Source organism: Pygocentrus nattereri, chromosome 6, assembly GCF_015220715.1.
Source record: "Pygocentrus nattereri isolate fPygNat1 chromosome 6, fPygNat1.pri, whole genome shotgun sequence".
NCBI lineage: Eukaryota > Metazoa > Chordata > Actinopteri > Characiformes > Serrasalmidae > Pygocentrus > Pygocentrus nattereri.
In genome coordinates, this window is record NC_051216.1 from 34777488 (window position 1) to 34800364 (window position 22877).

At 38.7% G+C, this 22877-nt stretch overlaps 1 protein-coding gene across 1 annotated transcript; it reads right to left on the reverse strand.

The window, feature by feature from the left end:
* Positions 1-14855: 14855 nt before the first annotated feature.
* On the reverse strand, positions 14856-22856 carry dnajb11 (DnaJ heat shock protein family (Hsp40) member B11). The gene is made up of 10 exons (XM_017706544.2): positions 22703-22856; positions 22100-22256; positions 21429-21526; positions 20898-21030; positions 19670-19812; positions 19471-19553; positions 18697-18754; positions 17194-17305; positions 16932-17091; positions 14856-15850 (listed from the first exon to the last, which is right to left on the reverse strand). The coding sequence occupies exons 1-10, from the start codon at positions 22774-22776 to the stop codon at positions 15786-15788; spliced, it is 1083 nt and encodes a 360-aa protein (XP_017562033.1). The 5' UTR covers positions 22777-22856; the 3' UTR covers positions 14856-15785.
* Positions 22857-22877: the final 21 nt, after the last annotated feature.

The window sequence follows — 22877 nt, forward strand, 5'->3', positions numbered from 1 at the left end:
TTTTTTCATTCTTTTTTGTTTAAAAAAGTGTAATGCAGTGTTGCGACTAAGCTGCCCAAACCAAACAATGAAAGAAATCCAAAACACTCCATATGAAATCAAAACAATTTTTGGAACGTTTCATGCACAAATTAATCAAGGATGCACTAAAGATGTCATGTAAAAAATAAGTACTGTGCAAAAATTAGAGATCACCCTTTCTCCTGTCTAATTTACACAACAGTCAAAAATTAGTCATTTATTTGTTCATGTCAGAAAAAAATGGAAAACACTAATTTAACAAAACACCTGTATTCAGATTTACAGAAAATTACATAAAAGTCTCAACAACTAATTACACGATAAAATATTTAGTGTGTCCACTCTTTGCCTTCATTACAGCTTACCCATACTGTATCAGTCTCAGCACCAATACTGCCACTTTAACCACTTAAAGCAATTTCTGATGTGCACACATGCTACTTAAGTAACATGTGCATACACATCAGTAGATGGAGCCTAACTACAGCAATAACATGTTAGTGGTAAAAGAGGACAAGCAGCAATAAAGATGCTTATTGCAAAATCTGTAATCAGACGTTTTCTATTTTTTCCTGATTTTCAAAAATAAGTAACACATTTTTGGGGTGATACACTGGTTGGAATTGTTGCTAATTAATTAGTTCAACCAATATGTCACAAATATGAAAGATAATACAACATATTGTACACACAGTGCAAAACATGTTATAGTAACCCTGAGTGGCTGAGTTAGGCATCTTTCCTTCATCCCCCCTGTGTAGTCAGTTACAGTCTGGGTTAACGTTAGTCCAATTGTTATCAAGGCAGCGAATGTAAGAGAGAAACGGTTAGGTTGGTAGGTGTTAGGTTGTGCCCTGCTGTCTGCCTCTGAATGTGGAAAATGGATACTGTCATGTAAACTCAACAATACTGTTTGCTAAATCTCATTACTGGAATTTTACAATGTACCAATCAGCTTAGTTGTGCGTAAACCCACTGTCTCCTAAAGGAATCGGATTATCTGAATACAGGTGTTCGAGTCCTAACATTCCTGGCAGCTCCCTCTCATCCAACAATTAGAGATATCTAAAAAGTAACCAAGTGAAAAGATTAAGCACAAAAGGTCTCAACTTTGGTCGAATTATGTGAGAGTGCCAGGGTTGAGGGCTGTGGCCAACACTTTTTGCAGGCCATACGGCACCTGGTTTCTCTCAGCAGGGTTTTTGAGACGTCTGTGTGGAAGGAGGGGTGTGGAGGGGAGCCGAGGGGTCTTGTCAAGGACAAGGTCAAAGGGATCTCTGCTTTTTGCAACAGGAGGTAGAATTGCAGCTACAGGGTGGCTTGCGCCTGCTGGCTTGGGGGTCTGCCTGGAGCCTGCGCCAAGGGGTTGGATAACTGATTGGCTTCTAATTTAGGGGGGTAAGTCTGAGGAGACGAAGCCCCTGGGAGTCTAACACAGGAGCCCAAGAGCCCTGCTGACTGACAGCCTCTCCAACACCAAGCCAGAACTGGACCAAGAGGAAGGGTGGAGGGCAGCACGGAGAGAAATGAAAGATAGGCAAATGTAGGGAATGAGAGCAGGAAGTTATGATTTATCCTGAAAGCCAGAGATGCATGGAACAGAACTGCCGGGCCAGATTATTACACAAAAGACCTCATACAAGCAATAAGGTAAGTGTTATTTTCCCGAACAAGGATCCATAAGATTACATGGATGCAGTCTCCTCTGCCACTGAAGAGTGTTTAGCTTGTTTTCGACTTAGACTGATGGTGGTCATCAAGGATAGGGTCCCCAAAGCTTTTTTAATGGCAGGGTCATTAACAAACATACACTCATCATGTTGGACACAGTAGTGCAATCACTCACTCAACCCTGGATGTATCTCTACTCTAACTCGTTAGGTGGAAGCCCTTAATTCTCAGAGCTGTTTACATTCAGTGTTCATTTTCTCAAACATGTTTGAGGAAACACCAAGTCATAAACTAAATTGTCCTGATACTATTTGTACAATGAAAGAAAAAAAAACTAATGTCCATTTCTACTCACTGTGATCCACTGCTGGATATCATCCCCATCCAATTAGTGGTATCATGCTGAGCTGACCCTGTAGGCAGTTGGCGAAAGTATGTAGTATTATGCCCTGTACTTGACTAGTCCACTATTGTCCCAATTACACTGTAATGGCCATGGTCTTGAACATGGTATGGGCACCCTGGCATCTGAACCAGAACCAAATGCTATTGGGAATAAAAGACAGGAAACATGAAATGGGATTCCCATCTATATGCACTTTTATCTAAGCTACATGCCTGAGAAAGAGTTGAATTTTGCTTCTTGGATGAATAACAAATGTCTTGGTTAATTTCACCAGAAAGTCAATCAGTGTAGAGATATTCCTAAATAGAATAGTTTATGAAAATATTATGAATTTCACTGCAGATTAAACTGCTAAAAAAGAAGGGCTGACCCATGATTTATGGTGCACCACTGGCGAAATCCCTTCTTAACAGAAAATAATGGCCACAACTTACTAAGGTGTGGGAAATGGATCCTAATAGGTGGCCATGGTTTAGTAAGGTGTAGAAGCAAGATACTTAAGATATGACCAGTACTTAGTAAAAAGTGAAAGCAATTTAGTTTTGGCCACGACTTGGCAAGGAAAGGGAACAAAACAGTTAAGTAAGTCAATGACTTAAGAAGGTACAGGAATGAGATAATTAAGCTGTGGCCACAACTTAGCAAGTCAGAGGAGCAAGATAGTTAAGTTGTACATATGATTTAGCAAGTCGTGGGAATGAGACAGTTGTGATAATTAATTCATGGCCACAGCTTATTGATCTCACTCTCACACACCTTACTAGGTCATGACCATACATTAGGATCCCACACCCACGCCTTAGTAAATTGTGACCACACATTTTTTTTACTAAGAAGGGATTCAAAGTACTCAAGTACATAAAACCTATGTGTCATTTTAAGTACTGTAAAACCATCCAATCAGTGATATCAGTCCAAAACACTGTTACTGAAACCCTGAGTATCAGTCAATCCCAATATAGATCTAATATTTCTTTTCTTTAATTTTCTGCAAAGGTTTAAAATGAGCTATTCTTAATAAAAGAAGTTTACTTAAGAAGGCTACCAAACTCAAACTACTTAAATACTTTACTACCCAACATGAAGAAATAAAATCACCTCACACAATGAGAGAGTGATATTTTGGGTTTACTGTACTGGATTATGTTCATTCTTTTTTCCCTCTTATAAATGATCCAGCATTTTCCCCTGACATCAGTCCCATGCCAAACACTGATATGGAAATGATACCTCTACTTTTAAGGTGTTATTGTTTACTGTACACATTACATTTATTGCTAACTTTGCTGTATATAAAAATGGTGTCTACCAGAGTTTTGGTTGCATTCACACTGATATTAACAACTGACCCTTCAACAATGTTTCCTAAAACTAGAACCATGCTTATGTACACATGGACAAACAGTCTCACCAATGATGTCATGTTTATTTGTAATTGTAAAATTTTACTAAAACTAATCACTACCTGACACACCTCTGCACTCAAGGTTCAAATCTGTACACCTTCTACTCCCTTGGTTTCAGGGCCACGGTTCTCGCATGCATGCATGCATTTGCTCAGATACATATACACACATTTGCACACACTTCCACTCAGGCAGAGGAAGCTCTGTTCGAGGGTCCTGCCTGCCCAGCATCAGACTAAGTGCTCCTGACAGCCAACCGCACAGTTATTAACTGTGATCCGCCGCCACAGGACCCGGGCACCGAATGGGCTCCTAAACCCACACAAAGGCCGCTTTCAGCAGCACCTCTGCCCTCTGCACCCCCACACTCTTACTGTACTTCATATGCACATACATTTTGGCCTATTCAGTTTTTCAATATTATGACCTATTATTCAGTAATTATTATGAACTATTTGGTGACTGCTAGGAAACTTATGTGTGAGGTAGTTCTGGGAGTGAGAAAACGGAAGTGTGGGCCTACATACAGGTTCCTTAGCATTTAAAAGACGTTTCTTATGGTGTCCTGGTTGGAGGACTGCCCCACCTCCTCAAACTACCTAAATTCCTGTCAAATGGTCAGGTAGGTGTAGTACAGTCCAACTCAAAAGTGCAGCTGGAATGCAAACTCACATTGACGTTTTATCACTATGGGAAATTACAGCATGACTAGGAAGATTTGTATACATCATTTGTGCTCCAACCCTTGTGTCAAACAGTCTGAAAGCTTTCAGTCAAGTCCGGTGGTCTGGACACTCTTTTTGTGTCTTTGGTTTCGCCTGTCGCTGCAGCTCTTTCCTGAGGATGTGGACGCAGCGGACGGAGCAGCGCATTAGACTGTTAAATTAGGAAGGGAGTGCACTCGGGACATCATGAGGAGGTCGGTGAAGATCCATAATGACAGTTGACTATGTTTAGCTCCTGAAAGTATTTCAATAAACAGCAGCATCGTCCTCACTCTCAGAAGGGCTTCGGCGCTGGCTGGAAAAAACCTCAAGCTGCATTTTCCTGCCCTCGCTTCCCATAATTAGAGCCCACAATTCGCTGTTAAATAGTTGAGGCTTTTATTTATTTTTTAAACTTTTTGCCTTTGAATCAATGGGATTCTATATAGCAGTGTACTGCACAATGGCCACCCCCAATCGCCTTCAAAGGAGCAGCGGGCTGAGGACACGACTGACATATATTATTCCACACAAGGGCTGCCTTTTGTTTACTTCAAGCTCCCTGCCACAAAAATGCAGGATTTGTCCATCAAGTCTCTCTTTTGGGTTGCTTTTTTCACCCCCTCCCTGCTGCGCTGGTTTGCGTACTGATAACCACACACAGATGAAATGAATGACACACTGTCTTGTACACTCAACACTCAAAAATGCATCCTGTTCTGGAGCAGGGCCACACAGAGGGTGTGGATGGAACATGTGAAAAATGTCTTGACTGTGACAGGACAGGCCACCATCCAATAATATAAAACTGACCATAAGAGTTTAGAAATTATGAAGAGAAGCTGACAGGTTACACTATTTTAGCGAGTCATCTAGTGCACGGCTACTTAAGAGGTGCAGCTCAGAAAGTATCACCAGATAACCCAAGCCATCAAAGCCATTACGTCTGAAGGCCTAAGCATTGAATAACCATTTCTCTCACTTTCTCTCGCTCTCTCTCTCTCTCTCTCTCTCTCTCTCTCTCTCTCTCTCTCTCTCTCACACACACACACACACACACAGACACACACACTAAAAGTCAGACCCCATTAGCACAAAACTACTTGCCAAGGCAGTGTAAGCACGGCTGCCGGGAATGCTTAACCCCCTGATTGTGCCATTAAACTTCACAGCCTGCCAGTGCCCCTTTGAACCCTGGGCGCAATTCACTCAGCAGAGTGCAAGCTCCAAGTTCATTTCACTTAGCGGTTCACATCCTGAAGACATGTGGGACCGAGTTTAAAAGCAAGCAATAGTGAGGACAACATTGCCCTCATGTGGCCACAACTCCAGGACAAAAATAAGCTAGTAGCGCTCAGCCTAAGCTTAGAAAAAGACCTCTCCTGCTCACACGGAACATATTCAACCGTTATACTTTCAATTGGCCTATAACTAGTAGTGTATAAATGCATCTGAAAGTGGCGATTTAGCTGCAACAATGTTGGAATGTTAAAATCAACTGTAGTAATAAAAATACAGTGTGTGGCCAAAATAAAATTCTGTAGTTACTTTCAAACATATAATAAAAAAATTGTTTGTATTGACTAGTTTCATTCGGGAAAAAAATTATAGTAAAATAATCAGGTAAAATGGAATTAAATCATGTGGGAAGTTAAAATTGTATAATGTATCAAACCATTTACTAAAGAATAGTGAAGTCTGAATTTTGCACTCTTTACCAGGGCCATCCTGCTTGGGGGCCAACTAGCACCCCCATCATATTATTTTGTATGTGATTATGAAAAATAAAGAACAGGATATCTAATTAGTTTTTCTTATAAATCAGGCTGTTCTCTTCGTTTTCTGTAAAGCAGGGGGAAAAATATCACCCCCTGCCAAAGGTTTAACTAGGAGTGTGTTTTGGCCAAATACATAATCATCATACTTGACTTACAAGACATGTTTGCAATACAGTCTTTCTGAGGTTTGATAAGTTGGAACAGGAAAAAAATAGTAAAAATACTATTAAACACTATAAATATAATAATTTTTGACTCCACAGCGCTTAATACAAATAAGCAGGACTAATAATGCTTTCCAAGAGATGAAACGTTGTCCAAGACACACTCAGCAAAGCATATTGTGGTGTAATGTATCACGGTAAGGATAAAATATTGTCACATTGCCTACCCCTAGGTTTAACACACATGCATAGCGACTGAGGATGTGTGTGGGATCACTAGAGGAACTTCCTCATTCTTCAGTTTTAATATCACTATGGGAGTGACATGCGGATGGAGCACAACCATACACACATACACATAGCAGTGGTGAAAGGTTAAAATGAAGAGCATTGGGTAATAACTGACTAAGATTGAGTCTTAGGGGAGACTGATGTATGTAAAACAGGGTTAATAGGGAGGCCTGTGGTTGCAACTTTGGGGAGTCCCAGTGCAGATGCTGGGAAGACTTTTGAGGTAGACCCCCCACACAAACGCTGAAGCTGACATCACACACACACACACACACACACACACACACATAGAGCATTAAAACTGTAGGGACACCTAACTTTCCAAATTGATTTAATACAAATGAGCAACAAAATAAAAAATCTTAAAGACTGCTATAATTTGAGGGAAACAATAACAAAACCTCATATCTCCATTTTTGACATTTTTCGGTTTTTGACATATTTTAAAAACACCTGTTGTCCTTTACATTGTGTGTACATTTTGTGATAATGGTCCAAAGAAATGGCCCAAAATGACTTGGAAAAAAGTCTGGTTACATTCACTTACATTAAAAGCAAAGTAGTTTTTTTTCCTTCTCCTGTAAAGTTATCATTTTGGATGTATGAGGTTTTGTTCTGGCAACAGCGAAATATTAGAGACAATATTTGCGATGGTACCATTTTGGGAATAACAGATTCCTGAAAACACATCTCATTCTGTAGCAAATGGATCATTAAGGTCTTCATGATTTTTCTATGGAAAAATTGAATAATAACAGCAGTTTTCAAAAACACCATTTATTTTTTCGGCCTCACTTTATTTAGATAGTCCACTATAGTCCCCTATAGATTATCTATAGGTCAAAATTGGGATTAGGATTAGAGCAAAGTTTAGAGTTAAAGAAAATTATGGTTAATTTAGTGGATGTTTAGATGAATTTAACCTGAAAGTAAGTTATGAAACTATAAAGCATATAAAGTGGACTATCCAAATAAAGTGCTACAATTTTTTCCACAGGGGAAAAACTCCTAATATGGCACTGCCTTCTAGGGTTGGGCTGATAGATGATGCTATCATCCACTTTCAACAGCTGACAGATACCATGACGTTAATCCAGAATCAAGATGCCACACCACCCTGCCCTGCCCAGTCTGGAACGTATAGACAAGACACCACACACTTTTTCCACTAATTATACATTTTTTTTGTTGTTAAATTAAAAAAGGTTACATTTTCTGCGGTACATAAGTTTTTTTCCAAAGCTATATAGGCTTGAGGTGAGATCTTCATACTGCAGAGGGTAAACAAATGCATGTACTTTTTGCATGCTCTTAATGCATTCTCACAGCAAAGTGGATGACACAAGAATGACTCTGTATAATGTCTGTACATTTTTTTTTATTTGGATGATTATTTGAGTCTTTCAAGTATGTAGGTCTGCTGAACAGAACAGAAGCAAAATCTCGTTGCTCCGATCCCACCCTGCATCGCTCATGTGATCTGCTTTCTATAATTTCAGTGTCTCTGCTATAATTTAGAAACATATAACTGCTACAACATAGAAAACTATATTTATTGCTTTTTACTTACCCAGAAATCTGACCTGATGAATATGTATTTTAAGAAGTGTCAAGCATTTATAGTACCTTTGTCATTTGGGCCCACATTTTTTAAAATAAGCTGGCAGTCATGGGCTGGAGGTTAGGGAACTGGCCCTGTGACCGGAAGGTTGTCAGTTCGATCCCCAGCGCCAACAGTCCATGACTGAGGTGTCCTTGAGCAAGACACCTAACCCTCAATTGCTCCCCGGGTGCCGTGGATAAAGCTGCCCAGCGCTCTGGGCAAGTGTGCTCACAGCCCCCTAGTGTGTGTGTGCTCACTAGTGCGGTGTTTCACTTCACAGATGGGTTAAATGCGGAGGTAAAATTTCCCTGTTTGTGGGACTAATAAGTATCACTTAAACTTAAAGCCAACCAGAAAATGAAATGGATCTTTTTTCTTGTTAATTCTTGTTTCTGATATTAAGCACAATTCATCATCTCATATCATTAAAATGCATAATTAGTGTTTTCCTGTACTCTTCAATCAAAATGTAATGACCTTTGTCATCCTCTAAAATGTTGGCAGATTTTTGATTATGTTGCCATGCAACAGTGGATGGGGGAAAATAAAGTTAAACAATAACATCATGATTCACCTCCACCCTCAACCTTAAATTGAGGAAGAATGCTTTTCTAGCTCAGAGTCCCTCCCTAATACTGTGTATTTCAACCGGAAATACATCACAGTATGAAAGAAATATATGTTATAATTTCTGGAGTTGTCATTGACTTTCGAATATAATTAAAAAAAAGTCAAATCATTATTTAAGCAAAACAGACTCGTTGATGAACATGAAAATGAGTATTTTAAAATATACATAAAGTATGTGAATAGATAAATATAACTTACATTAACAAAGAGTCCCCAGACTTTTGATAGCCAGCCAAAACGTGTCAACAACATCTTTACACAGGTTTTTCCTACCTTGGTAAAAGCTTAACTGTACAACATTTTCACAATAAAGCTCCTCCAGTTTAACCTTAAGTTGGGATGTCATATCCTCTCTGAATATTTTTGTCCTGTCCAGAAGTTGCCCCTTTCCACCAAACATAAACTAATAAAATCACTAAATACACTGCAGAAAAAGAAACTTACAGGAGAAAGTTCAAAAACAACTTGCACAATGCTTTTAATTACTCCACTGGATAACCATCGTTTTTAATACCTTAAATCATTTCCGAATTTTGTGTTTGTTAACCCGTTTAAAATGAAACTTAAGTAGCCATTACAGCTGTAAGTTAGTTGATACCTCACTTACTCTGTTCTACCATACTCTTCTGTAATAATTTTTAACCTTTTATTCATAGAGGAATCTCTGCTGCGTGCAATGTTAGGGGGCAACAGAATTGGAGAAAATGAATTTGGCTGAGTAGGTCAAGATAACAACAGGCTAATAACGAAGAATAAACGGCACCAGTCAGCTCGTTACAGAAATGTTGCACGTTTTCAGAAACTCATTTGCTACAGGTAAGTGAAAAAAAAATATTACCAACCTAGCATGAAGTTCATCAGGAGGATTCATTTTCAGTCGTACATCAAAATAGTCCCACTTCTAACATCTGATTGGCTGAGTCGCGTTCGAAGCGGTTGTAAAATTAAGCAATAGAACGCGAGAGGGAGTGTGTTATTGTAAAATGACATCACGGTGTGCTTTGGTCGCAGGCACGAGTGACAACAATTAAATAAATAACGCAATAAATAAATAAATTGCGCCGTGAACGTGGCTTTAGTATGTTTTAATGTTAGCGATTCCCTCCTCCAAATTATAGGTCCTTAACAAGCAGCTTGTTGCTACGTCAGAGTAACGAGCTCCGCCCACTGGCTGCACAGCGGGCAGTCCGTTCTCCAACTCCACACAGTCCAGCTGACAGTTTGGGAATTTAGTGTAGTTTCATTTGCAGAGTCTGAGCAAATCGGCTGCAGGTAAAACGTGATCTTAAACGTATTAATTTTCTGTTTCCGCAAACAGAAATATAGCTTGAGCATCTCCTTTTGCTTAACAATGGCGTCTCAGCGGAGTGACACAGCAGTCACACCCATGATGTTAGGTCGAAATAACTGGAACTAGCTGTTCTATAATATATATATATATATATATATATATATATATATATATATATATATATATATATATATATATATATATATAGTGGCTACGTCCATGTAAACACCCCAATCAGAATAGACTAATCCGATTGAGGCCAATCGGAATACAATACTACCCGATTGAAAGAGGTGGGTAATCCTCTAAATAATCTGTTAAATAGAACAATAATATCCGTATAAACGCCTGAATCCGATTACACTCCAATCGGAAGGTATACGTACGTTCTGCGCGTGCGCGTCGCGTCATAGTGAAAGGTTTATAACGTTTAACATGGCGGAGCAGAAGTTGGTCTGCAGAGGAGACGAAGATTATACTCTGAGCTTTAAAAGACGGCGGTGGGACAGACGTGTAGCTTATGTGTCTCAGAGCTCGACGTCTTCCTTTATAAGTGCATGTGAAGGACGTTTTTCTGACTCTAACGTCAGTTTAAAGCAATTAAAAACAAAAGCCCGTCAACTGGAAAGTCATCTCACGCCGACTGGACCTCACGTGATGTTCGCTGTCATGGTAACGGTTCTCCACGCATGCGCGTCATTTTGTATCGGATTACTTGTAGCGAGCATGTAAACGAAGATTTTCATCAGACTGTTGAGTAGAGTGATCATATAAACACCTCAGTCTGAGTCTGTAATCCGATTGTATTCAATCGGATTGGCAAAAATCTTTGCATGTAAACACAGCCACTGTTTAATGCGGAAGTTTTGGATTAAACAGTTATATGTTATGATAGTGTTATGTTATGCTCATTATTATACGAAAAGTGCAAAAGTTCATTAAATAACTGATGGGCGACTTCTCCCCATTCAACCATCCATGGCTGCTGGGTACTATACAGTCTAAAGGAACTGGATTTGGCAGAATATGGTGATTATATAACTCAGTAATAATTTAAATTATTTGCAGAAAAAAATGTGTATTGTACCATAGTTGATGTCTGCTGTTTTATAAAAGCAATAAGCCACTTGAGGCTCCACTTAGCATCATGCTTAAGATCACTTGTCACCACAATATACCACTGTTAAGGTGTACCACTGTTACAAAACGTCTGAGTTATGACACAGAGAAAACCTTGAAATAAGCAGATTCTGATTTTGAGAAATTTACATGGGAGTGAATAGGGCAGTTTTTGCCAAACAAATGCTCATAACTCTAAAGCTAACTGATAAAATGATGAGATCTGAGTTTCTAGGTGAAAGTTTAAGGATTTTAAAGCAGATTCCCTGTGTGACAGCTGTGTCTGTGAGACTGAGTGGCCTGCTGTGACATCATCGATGTCAGTTAGAATTTGAAGTTCTGAACATTCCGCCATTCATTCTTATGGGAGGTTTTTAACTTTTAAACTTAATTTTATTAAAAGCTAGCAAAATCCGATCAACTCCAAAAATACATAGCACAAGTCACAGCGCCGAGACCTTTGAAACAGCAGTTTGAACAGAGTCTGTACGTTAAGCGGTTCGGGCTGTATTAATCGCAATAAAGTGTGGAAGAAGAATAAGAAGAAGTATGAGAGATAAAAATAGAGTGCTTTTTCAAGCACTTTAATAAGATCTCCCCAACCCCTCATAGTGTGTTAGCCAGTTCCCTAACTAAAGCTCGCTAAAACTGTCTGAACAGTCGATCCAGTGACGATCGTTTCATTCAGCACTTCGGCTCGGGCTGTTCGCGCAGTGCGTGATGGGTATGCGTGCCCAGTGGATTTAGGGATTTAGTATCTCTCGCGGAAAGCTGGATGGGTCATGCAATTCCCACATTTGCCTGTAGCAGTGCATTTTTTGTTTTACGAAATTGTTACAAAATGGGAGCAAAATTTGTTGCATTTATATTCCTGTTCAGTATATATGTCTAAAATATCTCTCAGCTCAAACCAAGGGGATATTTCACAAACAAGATTTCTTAAACAAGATTAACTTAAGTCAAAAGATTGTGAATGTCCAATAAGAATGTACTTAATCGGGCTAAACTGAGAAACCCAGCTTTATGAAATACCACCCCAGGTTTACAGTAAGGTCGCACAGCTTTGTTGACGTTGTTTAGAGCACAGCATGACTTACTGTCAACTGTAAAATACACAAAACATCACTGTCTAGCAGCATCTACTTTAGACAACAGGTTTAGATCTGAATTTCAACCACCTATTTGATATGTCTACAAATCTAACTCAAAACAGTAAAATCAAGACTTAAAATACAAATTAAAATAAGCACTTCATACACTGCACAGTAGTCCGGGACATATATATTTTAAATAACTTCTTAATGCATTAATATGCCATTATTACACTATCGTTGCAGTTTGCTCTTCTGCTGCCCCCTACTGGAGAAAGTAATCCCTTACAGGAGGTTTTCCTTTACATTGGCTGTGCCTCATTACCTTCTCTTGCAGCTTGAAGTCTTTTCCACAATTTATTTTGTGTTCCATGTTTTGCATAGTGTGTGGCAGATCTTGTGAGGCAGAAAAAGCTGTTTAACGACATACCGGCCTCTTTTCTCTCTGTTCTGATAGCCCCTCCCTAGGGGGTAGAGGGTGTATCCTCACTTAAAGGAAATACCCATGCATCATGTTTTCTCAGAAAACATTTTTAGAATGTAAAAAAGTCAGTGTGATGCTCTGCTATGGATCTCCAACTATATGAGCATACTAGTGTAGCTTTGTTGTTAACAGCCATGTATGCACATGACATGGCTGGGCTTGTGCACCTCTGCTTGATTCAGATGCACTAGTGTATTTCTAATAACACCTGATGACTTTATACAGCAATACACACACACATTTTCTAAGACGCTTCTCCTTCAGGGTCGCGGAGTGGTGCTGGAGCCTATCCCAGCGGTTATCGGGTGGAATGCAAGATACACCCGGGACAGGTCGCCAGTCCAATGCAGGGCAGACAGACAGACACATTGACTAACACACTCACACCTAGGGGCAATGTAGCAAGTCCAACTGGCCTGACTGCATGTTTTTGGACTGTGGGAGGAAACCAGAGATTATACAGCAATAGATTAGTTAAAATTCATATTCACACAATTTCCCGTTACCTCAAATGTATTCAGCCAAGATGTGTTTGAAGGCTGACAGTTGCATAACCAGGATGTTATGTATACACTTTATGGCCAAAAGTATGTGGAAAATATCCTGAGTTTAGATGTTTCATACATACATACCCATTGCTAACAGGTGTATAAAATCAAGCACAAAGCCATGTAATCTCCATAGACAAACATTTGCAGTACAAACGTGCTATGAAGAGCTCAGTGACTTTAAATGTGGCACTGTCACAGGACAATTTTGCCACAAGTCAGTTTATGAAATTTCTGCCCTGAGTTCCGGATTACATCCTGAAGCAACAACATGTGCAATGCCAGGAGTCAGGTGGAGTGGTGTACAACACACCGCCACTCTGAAGCATTGGAAATGTGTTCTCTGAAGCGATAAATCACACATCATTCGTTTGGCATATGTCAAGAGAACCTTATCTATCAGAATGCATAGTGCCAACAATAAAGTTTGTTGGAGGAGGGATGATGGGCTGGGGCTCTTTTTCAGGGGTACAGTTACAGTGAAGGATAATGTTAATGATTTGTTAAGCATGCAAAAACATTTTAGACAATTATATGCTGCCAGCTTTGTGGAAACAGTTTAGGAAAGGCCCTTCCCTGTTCCAGCATGACTGTGCTCCTGCACATAAAGATATGCTTTGACAGGTTTGGTGTGGAGGAACTCCAGTGGCCAACACAGAGCTCTAACCTTAACCCCACTGAACAGTTTTGGGATGAACTGGAAGATCAATTGTGAGCCAGATATTCTTGTCCAACATCAGTGTCTGACCTCACAAATGCTCTTTTGACTGAATGGGCACAAATTCCGACAGACACACTCCAATATCTTGTGGAAAGCTTTCCCAGAAGAGTGGAAGCTGTAATACCTGCAAAGGGGGGGCAACTCCAAATTACTGCCCATGGTTTTGTAACGGCATGTCAACAAGCTCATGTAGATGTGGCCCCAGTGTGGTCACACTACATAGTGCTAGTAGTGAGACCACTGGGTGTGTGAAGAGCGCTTTTTTAGGTTTTCCCTGACGTTACAAGTCTACCTAACAAGTAATAAAACCTTATAGCCACATGTTTAGCACTGTGCAAACTGTATACTTCACCACACACTTGCCCCAGACTGCATCAGATCATCAAGTAATCTCAAAAAGACTCGGTTATATGGTATATGACAACATATGAAATGGCTTTCTATGAAAACGGACAAAAGAATATATATTTGAGATTAACTAGGAACTTTAATGCAAATGTAAGATGATTAGGAATGAAGTATGCATGATGCTAACCTTGACCATTATATTACATATTACTTTAGAGATAAAACATATCTAGGTTCATCATCTACATTAGTAAAAAGGAGAAGATTGTATCAATTTGACATTTTTGTGGCCAAACTATATTTTTTAAAAGTGCGCCAGTAAATGCTACTGTAGTTTTGCTTCAAATGTCAGGTGCCATCGATGTAGCCTTCTGGTCTCTAATGTTGAATTTACTGTCTACACATTTAAGGCACTGCCAGGGTCTACAAAATAATTTTGCACATAACTAGCCTACATTTGTCACTGCAGATTATTAACCCCATTTCTGCATGTCTATACAATCAAACTAACTTAAATAAACCTAACCCTGTTCTAGACATGTGGACAAACAGTGAAAAACATCCAATGGACACATGCAGTAAAATGTTTCATAGAAAGCCAATTTGAAACACCATTAGAAACTTTTAATTGAGGTCTTCATTTGAAAATCACAAACTCTCACACACTTTCCTCAAACTGGGCATCTGGGCAATTTTAGTGCACTAGTCCCTTTCTCACTGGTCAAGTCATACCGGCTTGATGTGGCAGGTGACCGTTAACAAGAGGAGATGCAGAGATTTGAACATCAGAAGGGTCGTAGAGAGAGGGGCAATGTCCAACATTTTAAAAACCCCCACCAGTCAAAAAAATCTCAATCAGTCTGATCCCCACCTCTATGAAAATGCCTCTTAAGGAAAAGATGACCAAGAGCAAAAATTGAGAATGAAAAGTGAGGCGACAAATAAGTTTGACCAAAAAGAAAAAATAAAACAACAGTCAAAGGTGAAACAGGATAGGATAAAAATCTACAAATAAACATCCATTTGGAAAATCTAGAAAAAGAGAAATACTCGGCCCTGAAGATGAACAGTAACAGAGGCAGGTATTTCTATAGTGTCCTCTGATATGAAGCCTCAGTCTCTCTCATTTCCCTCTGTTGTTGCAGTCCAGGCTGACCGGTAAGGAAAAATCTATTAAATGTTCACTTAAACTGTAATGCATTAAGATTTAAATTGCAATCAGAAAGGCATTGAAAATGTTATTCAAAAAAGAAAAAAATAATTTGGGCATGAAAAAAATATAAAATTGTGTTCAATAACCACACCTCAAAGAGGAAAAAAAAAGATTTAAAAAGAAAATCCCAAATCATAAAATAAAAATCCACACATACAATCAACCTATCCTGAGTACAGTCTACGAAAAATAAATAAACCCTTGATGTTGGTTTCTCTGAGTGTGCCAGTGAGCATTGTTTGTGTGTGGTGTATGGAACGTGACAGTTTAATCAGTCCTGATTTTGTTGGCTGGTGTCAGTATCCCTGTAGGCCATTATAAACCTTCTGAGATGGAGTCTGCTTCAACAGCTGCCTTATACCTGCGCACAGAAACAGAAGCATTACATGTATGACATGTTACAGTCCAAACAGTACAAGTGAAGGAAACAGGAATGCAAGTAGAATTGTGGTTGTATGTATAGTGTAACTACAAACAAATTTAAGCACCATCATTTGTAACATGCAGGTTTTCTAACTTCTGCACTATATTGCCAAAACTATTTGGACACCCCTCATGATTATTTAGTTCAGGTTCTTCAGCCACACCCACTGCTAACAGGTGTATAAAATTAAGCACATAACCATGCAGTCTCCATAGACAAACAGTAATACAATGGGACGAACTGAGGAGCTTGTTGAATTTAAACAAGGTACTGTCATAGGATGCCACCTTTACCACAAGTCAGTTCATGAAATTTCTGCCCTTTCAGGATCTGCCCCAGTCAAATGTAACTCCTATTATTCCTATTATTGTGAAATAGAAGCTAGAAGCATCAACAGCTCAGCCATTTGCTAAAGCGTGTAGCCCATAAAAACTGCCTATGCTCTGCTGCATCACTCATTACCAAACTGCCAGTTCCAAACTGCCTTTGGAAACATGAGCACAATAATTCAGCTTCCTGAAATGGGTTTCCATGGCTGAGCACCTGCACACAAGCCTAAGACCACTACTCAGAATGCCAAGCCTCAGCTGGAGAGGTGTAAAGGATAATGGGGCTGTTTTTTTTCTGGTGGGAACACCTGGGGTTGTTTTTCAAGGTTTGGGCCCTTTAGTTCCAGTAATGTTAATGCTACAGCATACAAAGACATTTTAGATAATTACATGCTTCCAACTTTGTGGCAACACTTCACTCCAGTGACCTACACAGCCCTGACCTCGACCCCAGTGAATCGATGAACTGGAATGTGAACTGTGTGTCGGGCCTTCTCATCATCAGTGCCAAAGCTCAGAAATGCTCTTTTGACTGAAACACACTCCAAAGACTTGTGGGAAGCCTATCCAAACTCCATATTAATGACCATGGTTTTGGAATGGCATGCGCACTTTAGGTGTGATGGTCAGGTATCCACATGCCCTTGGCCATACAGTGTAAATCTATAAACTTCTTGCTTTGTCCATACCATCTTTCTGTTGGTCATCAAGTTGTTCCTTGGGGAAGTCTACATCAAATGTTATTATAAGTGATCCACGGATATTGTTGTTATCAAAGTTGGGAAGTCCTTCTCCCTTCTTCCAGATTCGGGCTCCAGGCTTGGTAATTTTATCCCTAACAATGTGAACCTGCAAAAACCAGAAGCAGCATAATGTATGATTTTGGGCAACTTCTATAACACCAGAATACTAGACATAAGAGTGAACAGCCTGAGTTGTAATGACACTTGCCTTGTGACCATCCAAATGCGTGATGTACATTTCAAAGCCAACCAGAGCCTCTACCAGAGTGATGGTGACGTTTGTGTACAGGTCATCACCTCTGCGCTCAAACAGTGGGTGTCTAGAGCACAAAACATACAGAGTAATTAAACACTAGGACATACATCTTTTCAGTCAATCACAGAGTGTTATCTTCACCAGAAATACTGAAAGAATTTGAATGAAAGGGCCTACAGAGCAAAAGGTAAAAGCTTAACAATACGATTCCCAAAATAGCCTTGATTTAGAGTCATTCGCAAAAGTTTTACACCCCTGAATTGCTGAGTGAAACATCCACTACAGGGAACCCACTTCTGCACATTTTTATGCCCTGTTACTGTTTCTTTGCTTGATTTAACAACATTGGCCTTTGCAAATGTTATGGCACATTTTACATTTCACTTTTTTTATGTTTCATATGTTTATATTTTTACGTTTTTTTTTTTATTTTAAGCTCAGCTAATAAATAAAAATAGTGCTCTATTGACTGTAGATCACTATAGAAAATGCCAAATTTAAATTCGTTCCCTGCAGAGGACATATTAACTTAATTTCACTTAAAAAATGAACAAAAATATAATTTGACCAGGAGCGCCCAATCTTTTGTATAAGACAGTATTTAAATTTTTCAGATCAAATCACTGTTTTTATGAATTCCCCTCTTGATTTTTTTTAATGATCTATTAATCCATATAAGGGTAGATAGTATACTTAGACAATACAGGAAAGTCACTGATATCATTTAACCACAAATTATACTGATACTTTTAAATGAACCACTATTTATATAATCAAAAAAATTAAACCGCAATTTAATTTCACAATTATACCCTACACCACTACTCATAACTACAGTACATAAACATATCGCTGTGGGTTTATTCACTAGTAATGGGCATTCTGGCTCTTTTTAATAAGTCAGACAAAATGGCTCAGCTCTTCAAAGAAGACCCAGATCTTTCGGCTTCAAAAATTAGTTAGCAATGTTATCCATCATTTAACTGCGTTTATTGTTATACCACCTTATACGGAACTAATCAACAAAAAATTCCATGTTTTAAAACATATATCCTTTTAACTGGATTATTTTTAAGAAGTATTGGACACAGGATATGCCAGGGGTGCCTAATCCTGGTCCTAAAAATCTGCCACTCTGCAGAGTTTAACTTCAAATTTAATCAAAACCACCTCATTAAGGTAATAAAGGCCTTGAGAGGCATCTGAATATTAGAGCCAGGTATGCTGGATCTGAACTTTTCACAGTGATAGGTCTCACGACCAGGAACAGGCACTTAAAGAGTTGATTCACTCATTAATAACCCATCAGTACTATTTACTTCCAACACTATTCTTTTAAAAATATAGTAAATCACACATAGTACCATGAATTGCTGAAATTTGAAGTAGTATTATTATAATTGGGTTATACAGTAGTATATCATTCAAGCTGATAACCCTCCTATTCCTACTTACTTTAAGACTTTGATGCGGAAGCGAAGATCTCCAGGTTCTCCATCAATGTGTGGTTCACCTGCATAAAAATAAATTAAATATGATTAATTAAATCTAGGAAAACATACATTCAACCATTCAAAAAATGTAATAAACCATCACAGGAACAATATCTTTTTTCCCTTTACATGGCTTCTGAGTACCTTAAATGAGTAACAGGACTGAAAGTAACAGTCTTCTATCACAGAATTAGCAAAAAGCACAATGTGGTTTATTAGAATCTGTGCTAATGGAATAAGAATATTAATGACATTCTAACACTTTATATAAAATACATATGGTTCAAAGTGAATAGTATACTTTCAATCTATAATTTGGATAACAAGGTTATGCTTTCAGAGTGACCTCATTTGGCCAAAATTAAAATGTACGTTTTCATTACCAATAATGGATGACGCATTAAAAAAAGCTTTGAGCATCAGATTTAAATTGATTCGCAAATGAATGCATAAATGTTACATTACTAAATATCTTAATGGTTATATTCCATGGTAAAATGCAATTTTACTGAACTGGGATGGCCAAAAGGCAGTTTTCTAAGTGACGTAGATAAAGTTTCATTCATGCTTCATTTATCTGAAACATGCACATCAGTGGCTGTGAAGGACTCTTATTATATCTATCTATATTTATTTAATGTCCTTTATCTTTGCATACATATACAAAGTATAATATCAGTGGGACACAAATGGCATCCCAAATCATTGGAGTATGATAAATGATCAATGTCTGTACCTTCACCAATGAAGGGATACTCCATTTCATCTCTCACTCCCTGCTCAATTTCCACCTCTAGTGTCCTCTCTTCATTCACAAGCCTGCAAAATGTTAGGAATGCCGTTTAATCCAGTCTCTTAGCAAATTAAAGATTTAGATCAAACTGAAATTTTACATCAAAAAATCATTAGCTGAGAAAGGTGGACGTTAGACCTACTTAATGTTTGGGCATTCATCACAGACAACTTCTTGTGTCATCTGGAAGCGGCCTGGTCCGAGCTGTGTAGTTCTCATTTCCTGGCGGCAGTTGCATTTCCTTTTGCCTGGAGCCTCTTTAGCAACAGGCTTGTTTCGCACTACCTACACAGTGAAAGAGGAGCGAACGTGAGAGAAGAAGAGATGTGTTAAGGAAGAAACACTGAAAGTAGAACACAGCACCAAGTACAAGATGATACAACATAGCTTCCCTGCTGTAACACCACTAAAGCCAGGTGTACCCCTTTTAAAATTTAAACAGATTTTGAAATTGGAGAGCATCACATGTTTAATGTCAGTCTTTTGCAGAACTTCTGTATTTTTGTTTTGAAGGTGCCCACAGTAGGCAATCATGCAAAAAGAGGGTATACAACACACAGTGTCTTGGCTGTGTACTTATATTATTAAAATAAAGCACTTAAACCCCTGGTTCGTAGCATACACTGGTGATGAATTTGTGACTGAGAAGCACAGATAGAAGCATTCTATTTGACAGCAAGAGCTGGATAAATAATTCAAAATGGCAGCTGGAAAAAGAGAGTACCTTGACATCTGGGTCCATATATCAAACATTATAAAGCCATATAAAACTTTTGTCTCCATTTTTTTTTCCAGTTTTTGCATTTTTGTAAATGTCTGTTGCTCTTTACATTGTATTCAGATTTTATGATGACTGGACCAAAAGAAATGGCCCAAAACTACTTTGAAAAAAAAAAGTGGTTTCACTGACTTACATAGAAAGTAAGGCAAGTTATTTTTCTTCTCCTGTACAGTTACCATTTTGTAGATATGCAGTTTTGTTCTGACTACAGTAAACTATAATATTATTGTTCAGTTCAAATTTTATTGTTGGACCTATTCACAACTAGATTTCAAGTAGGTTATTGAGCTATTCAGCTATTCATCAATCCCTACATCCAAATACCATTATTTGGTTTAATATCAGAGTGGTCATTTTCAGATTTTTGGAAATATTTATATTATAATATTTACATTGCATTGGTAAAAGAAATAAAGACATGATTTGAAATCAGCTTGTCTTAATTAGAAGTTCACATATTGCACAGTTTACACACAAAGCAGACACACTTATGAAATAAAATGTACTACTTTATAAAACAGGAGAAAAATGTTACACACACACACTCACACACACTCTCACACTCACACCTTATTCAGCTATTACTTACTTCTACAAAATTTCCAGAATAAACCTCCTCCAGCGTAACTTCAAGGTCAAGTATGATGTCATTTCCTCTCGGAATGTTCCGGTCCTGTTGCTGCCTATTTCCACCGAACATAAACCCGAAGTCCCCAAAGAAGCTGCACCAAAGACAAAAAAGAAACATTTGGGTGTCAAGATTTATGTAAACACTAGGTGTTAAAATTAGGCAGTGATATATTCAACATTTCTTAAACAATCCTTAAAGCAATGAAGTGTAACGCAACTCCAGACCTATTAGATATCAATTAGGTATTAATATTAGATACAATGATTGACAATTTAGCAAACTAAAACCAAGAGTAAAAAAGGAATAATGAATAACTGAATTATTACACATTATCACAGATGTTTCATCCAGACATGTTGCATATTTGTCAATCAATGACTACAAATATAGAAATAAAATTGAATAAATTCCCCAACAAGTCTTGACGTTTCAAAAATCCAATAAATTCCAAAAATTTGTTTATATCCAAAAAGACGTTTATATGCTTACCTGGAAAAGATATCACTATGTGAGCTATGATGGCCTTCCTTCAGTCCTTCCTCACCATAAGCATCATACTGTTTCCTTTTCTCCTCATCCGAGAGCACCTGAGTTCAACCAAGCACAGCTTACTGAGGTTATTTAATTCATTAAATGGTCTGAGACTGCTGTCCTTCCTCATCAAAACACGTTTAATCGTTTTAGAACAGTCTAATACGTTTTTATTCCTTTATTTAAACGTTTAAACCGACATTTAACGTCTAAATGATCTATTTTCTTGATTTGTTTTAATTTGCGTTCATGTACTCAGTACTTTTCAAGTAGTTTTACAAACACCGCTAAAGGCCCACGTCCTATTTTCGGGCGTAACGTTACCGGTCAGCTGGCGTTTAAACCAATCAGAATGAGCCACACATTTCTCTGCACCAATCAAATTCGTCCGTGGTTTCCCAACCAACGAAATCACGCCTGTCACAGAAGGCTCGTGGATGTTTAGTGCAGTGACATACAAACAGACTTATTTTAACGTTAAAAAATATTTATGTTTAGAAACTGCTGAATGTGCTGAACTTTACAGGCGGTACAGTTCAACGATAATGTACACGTTAATGCACCAAGCCATTGTAAAAGCACACCTGTTATAGCACCTAATGTTAAGGTAGCGTAGAAGACCAACACACCTCATAAGCTGCTCCGAGGTCTGCAAATTTGTCCTGGGCATTAGGGTCATCTTGGTTTCGGTCAGGATGAAGTTGCAGTGCCAACTTTCTGTAAGCTTTCTTGATGTCTTTAACAGATGCTGATCTGCTAACCCCAAGGATCTTGTAGAAATCTCTCCTGAAGGGATAAAAAAAAATTACAAACTGTGCTTGTGAGACGGTGAAGATCACTACACGGTGTGGGACAAAAGTATTTTTGTGCATCCTGTTTAACAGGTTATCTGGGGAAAATGGGATACACAGCATACGACCGTCCAACTATGTTAACTATCCAGCCAGCTTTACGACCAAACTCACGGCCAAATTACATTTAAACAGGCCAGTCTACGTTACACTCAGATCACGAAATAAATCATTTTGTTCATTTTGAGCTGTCGCATATGTGTTTACCAGAGAGAGATTAAGAACCGGGTAATGGCTTTGATCCCCCTCCACTGTAGCACGCATGTAAGGATAGTGGAGCGGCGCAGACCAATCACAGAGGAACATGTGTACCAGCTCAGCGACTCGCTTTATACAGCGGAGAAACACAAAACCGGCGAATAAAATACTAACACCACCTACCCTGCAAGCACTGTCGCAATTAAATACAAGAGCAGGCAGCATATACTCGATAGTTTCATCACTCCCACGGCCATAGGGCTTGCTTTCTTCCAGAAGTGAGGTAAAACACACCGGCTTTCTGTGTGTAGTCTAGCAGTGACCTCTTCCTGTTCGTACTCAGGACACGCCTCCTGTC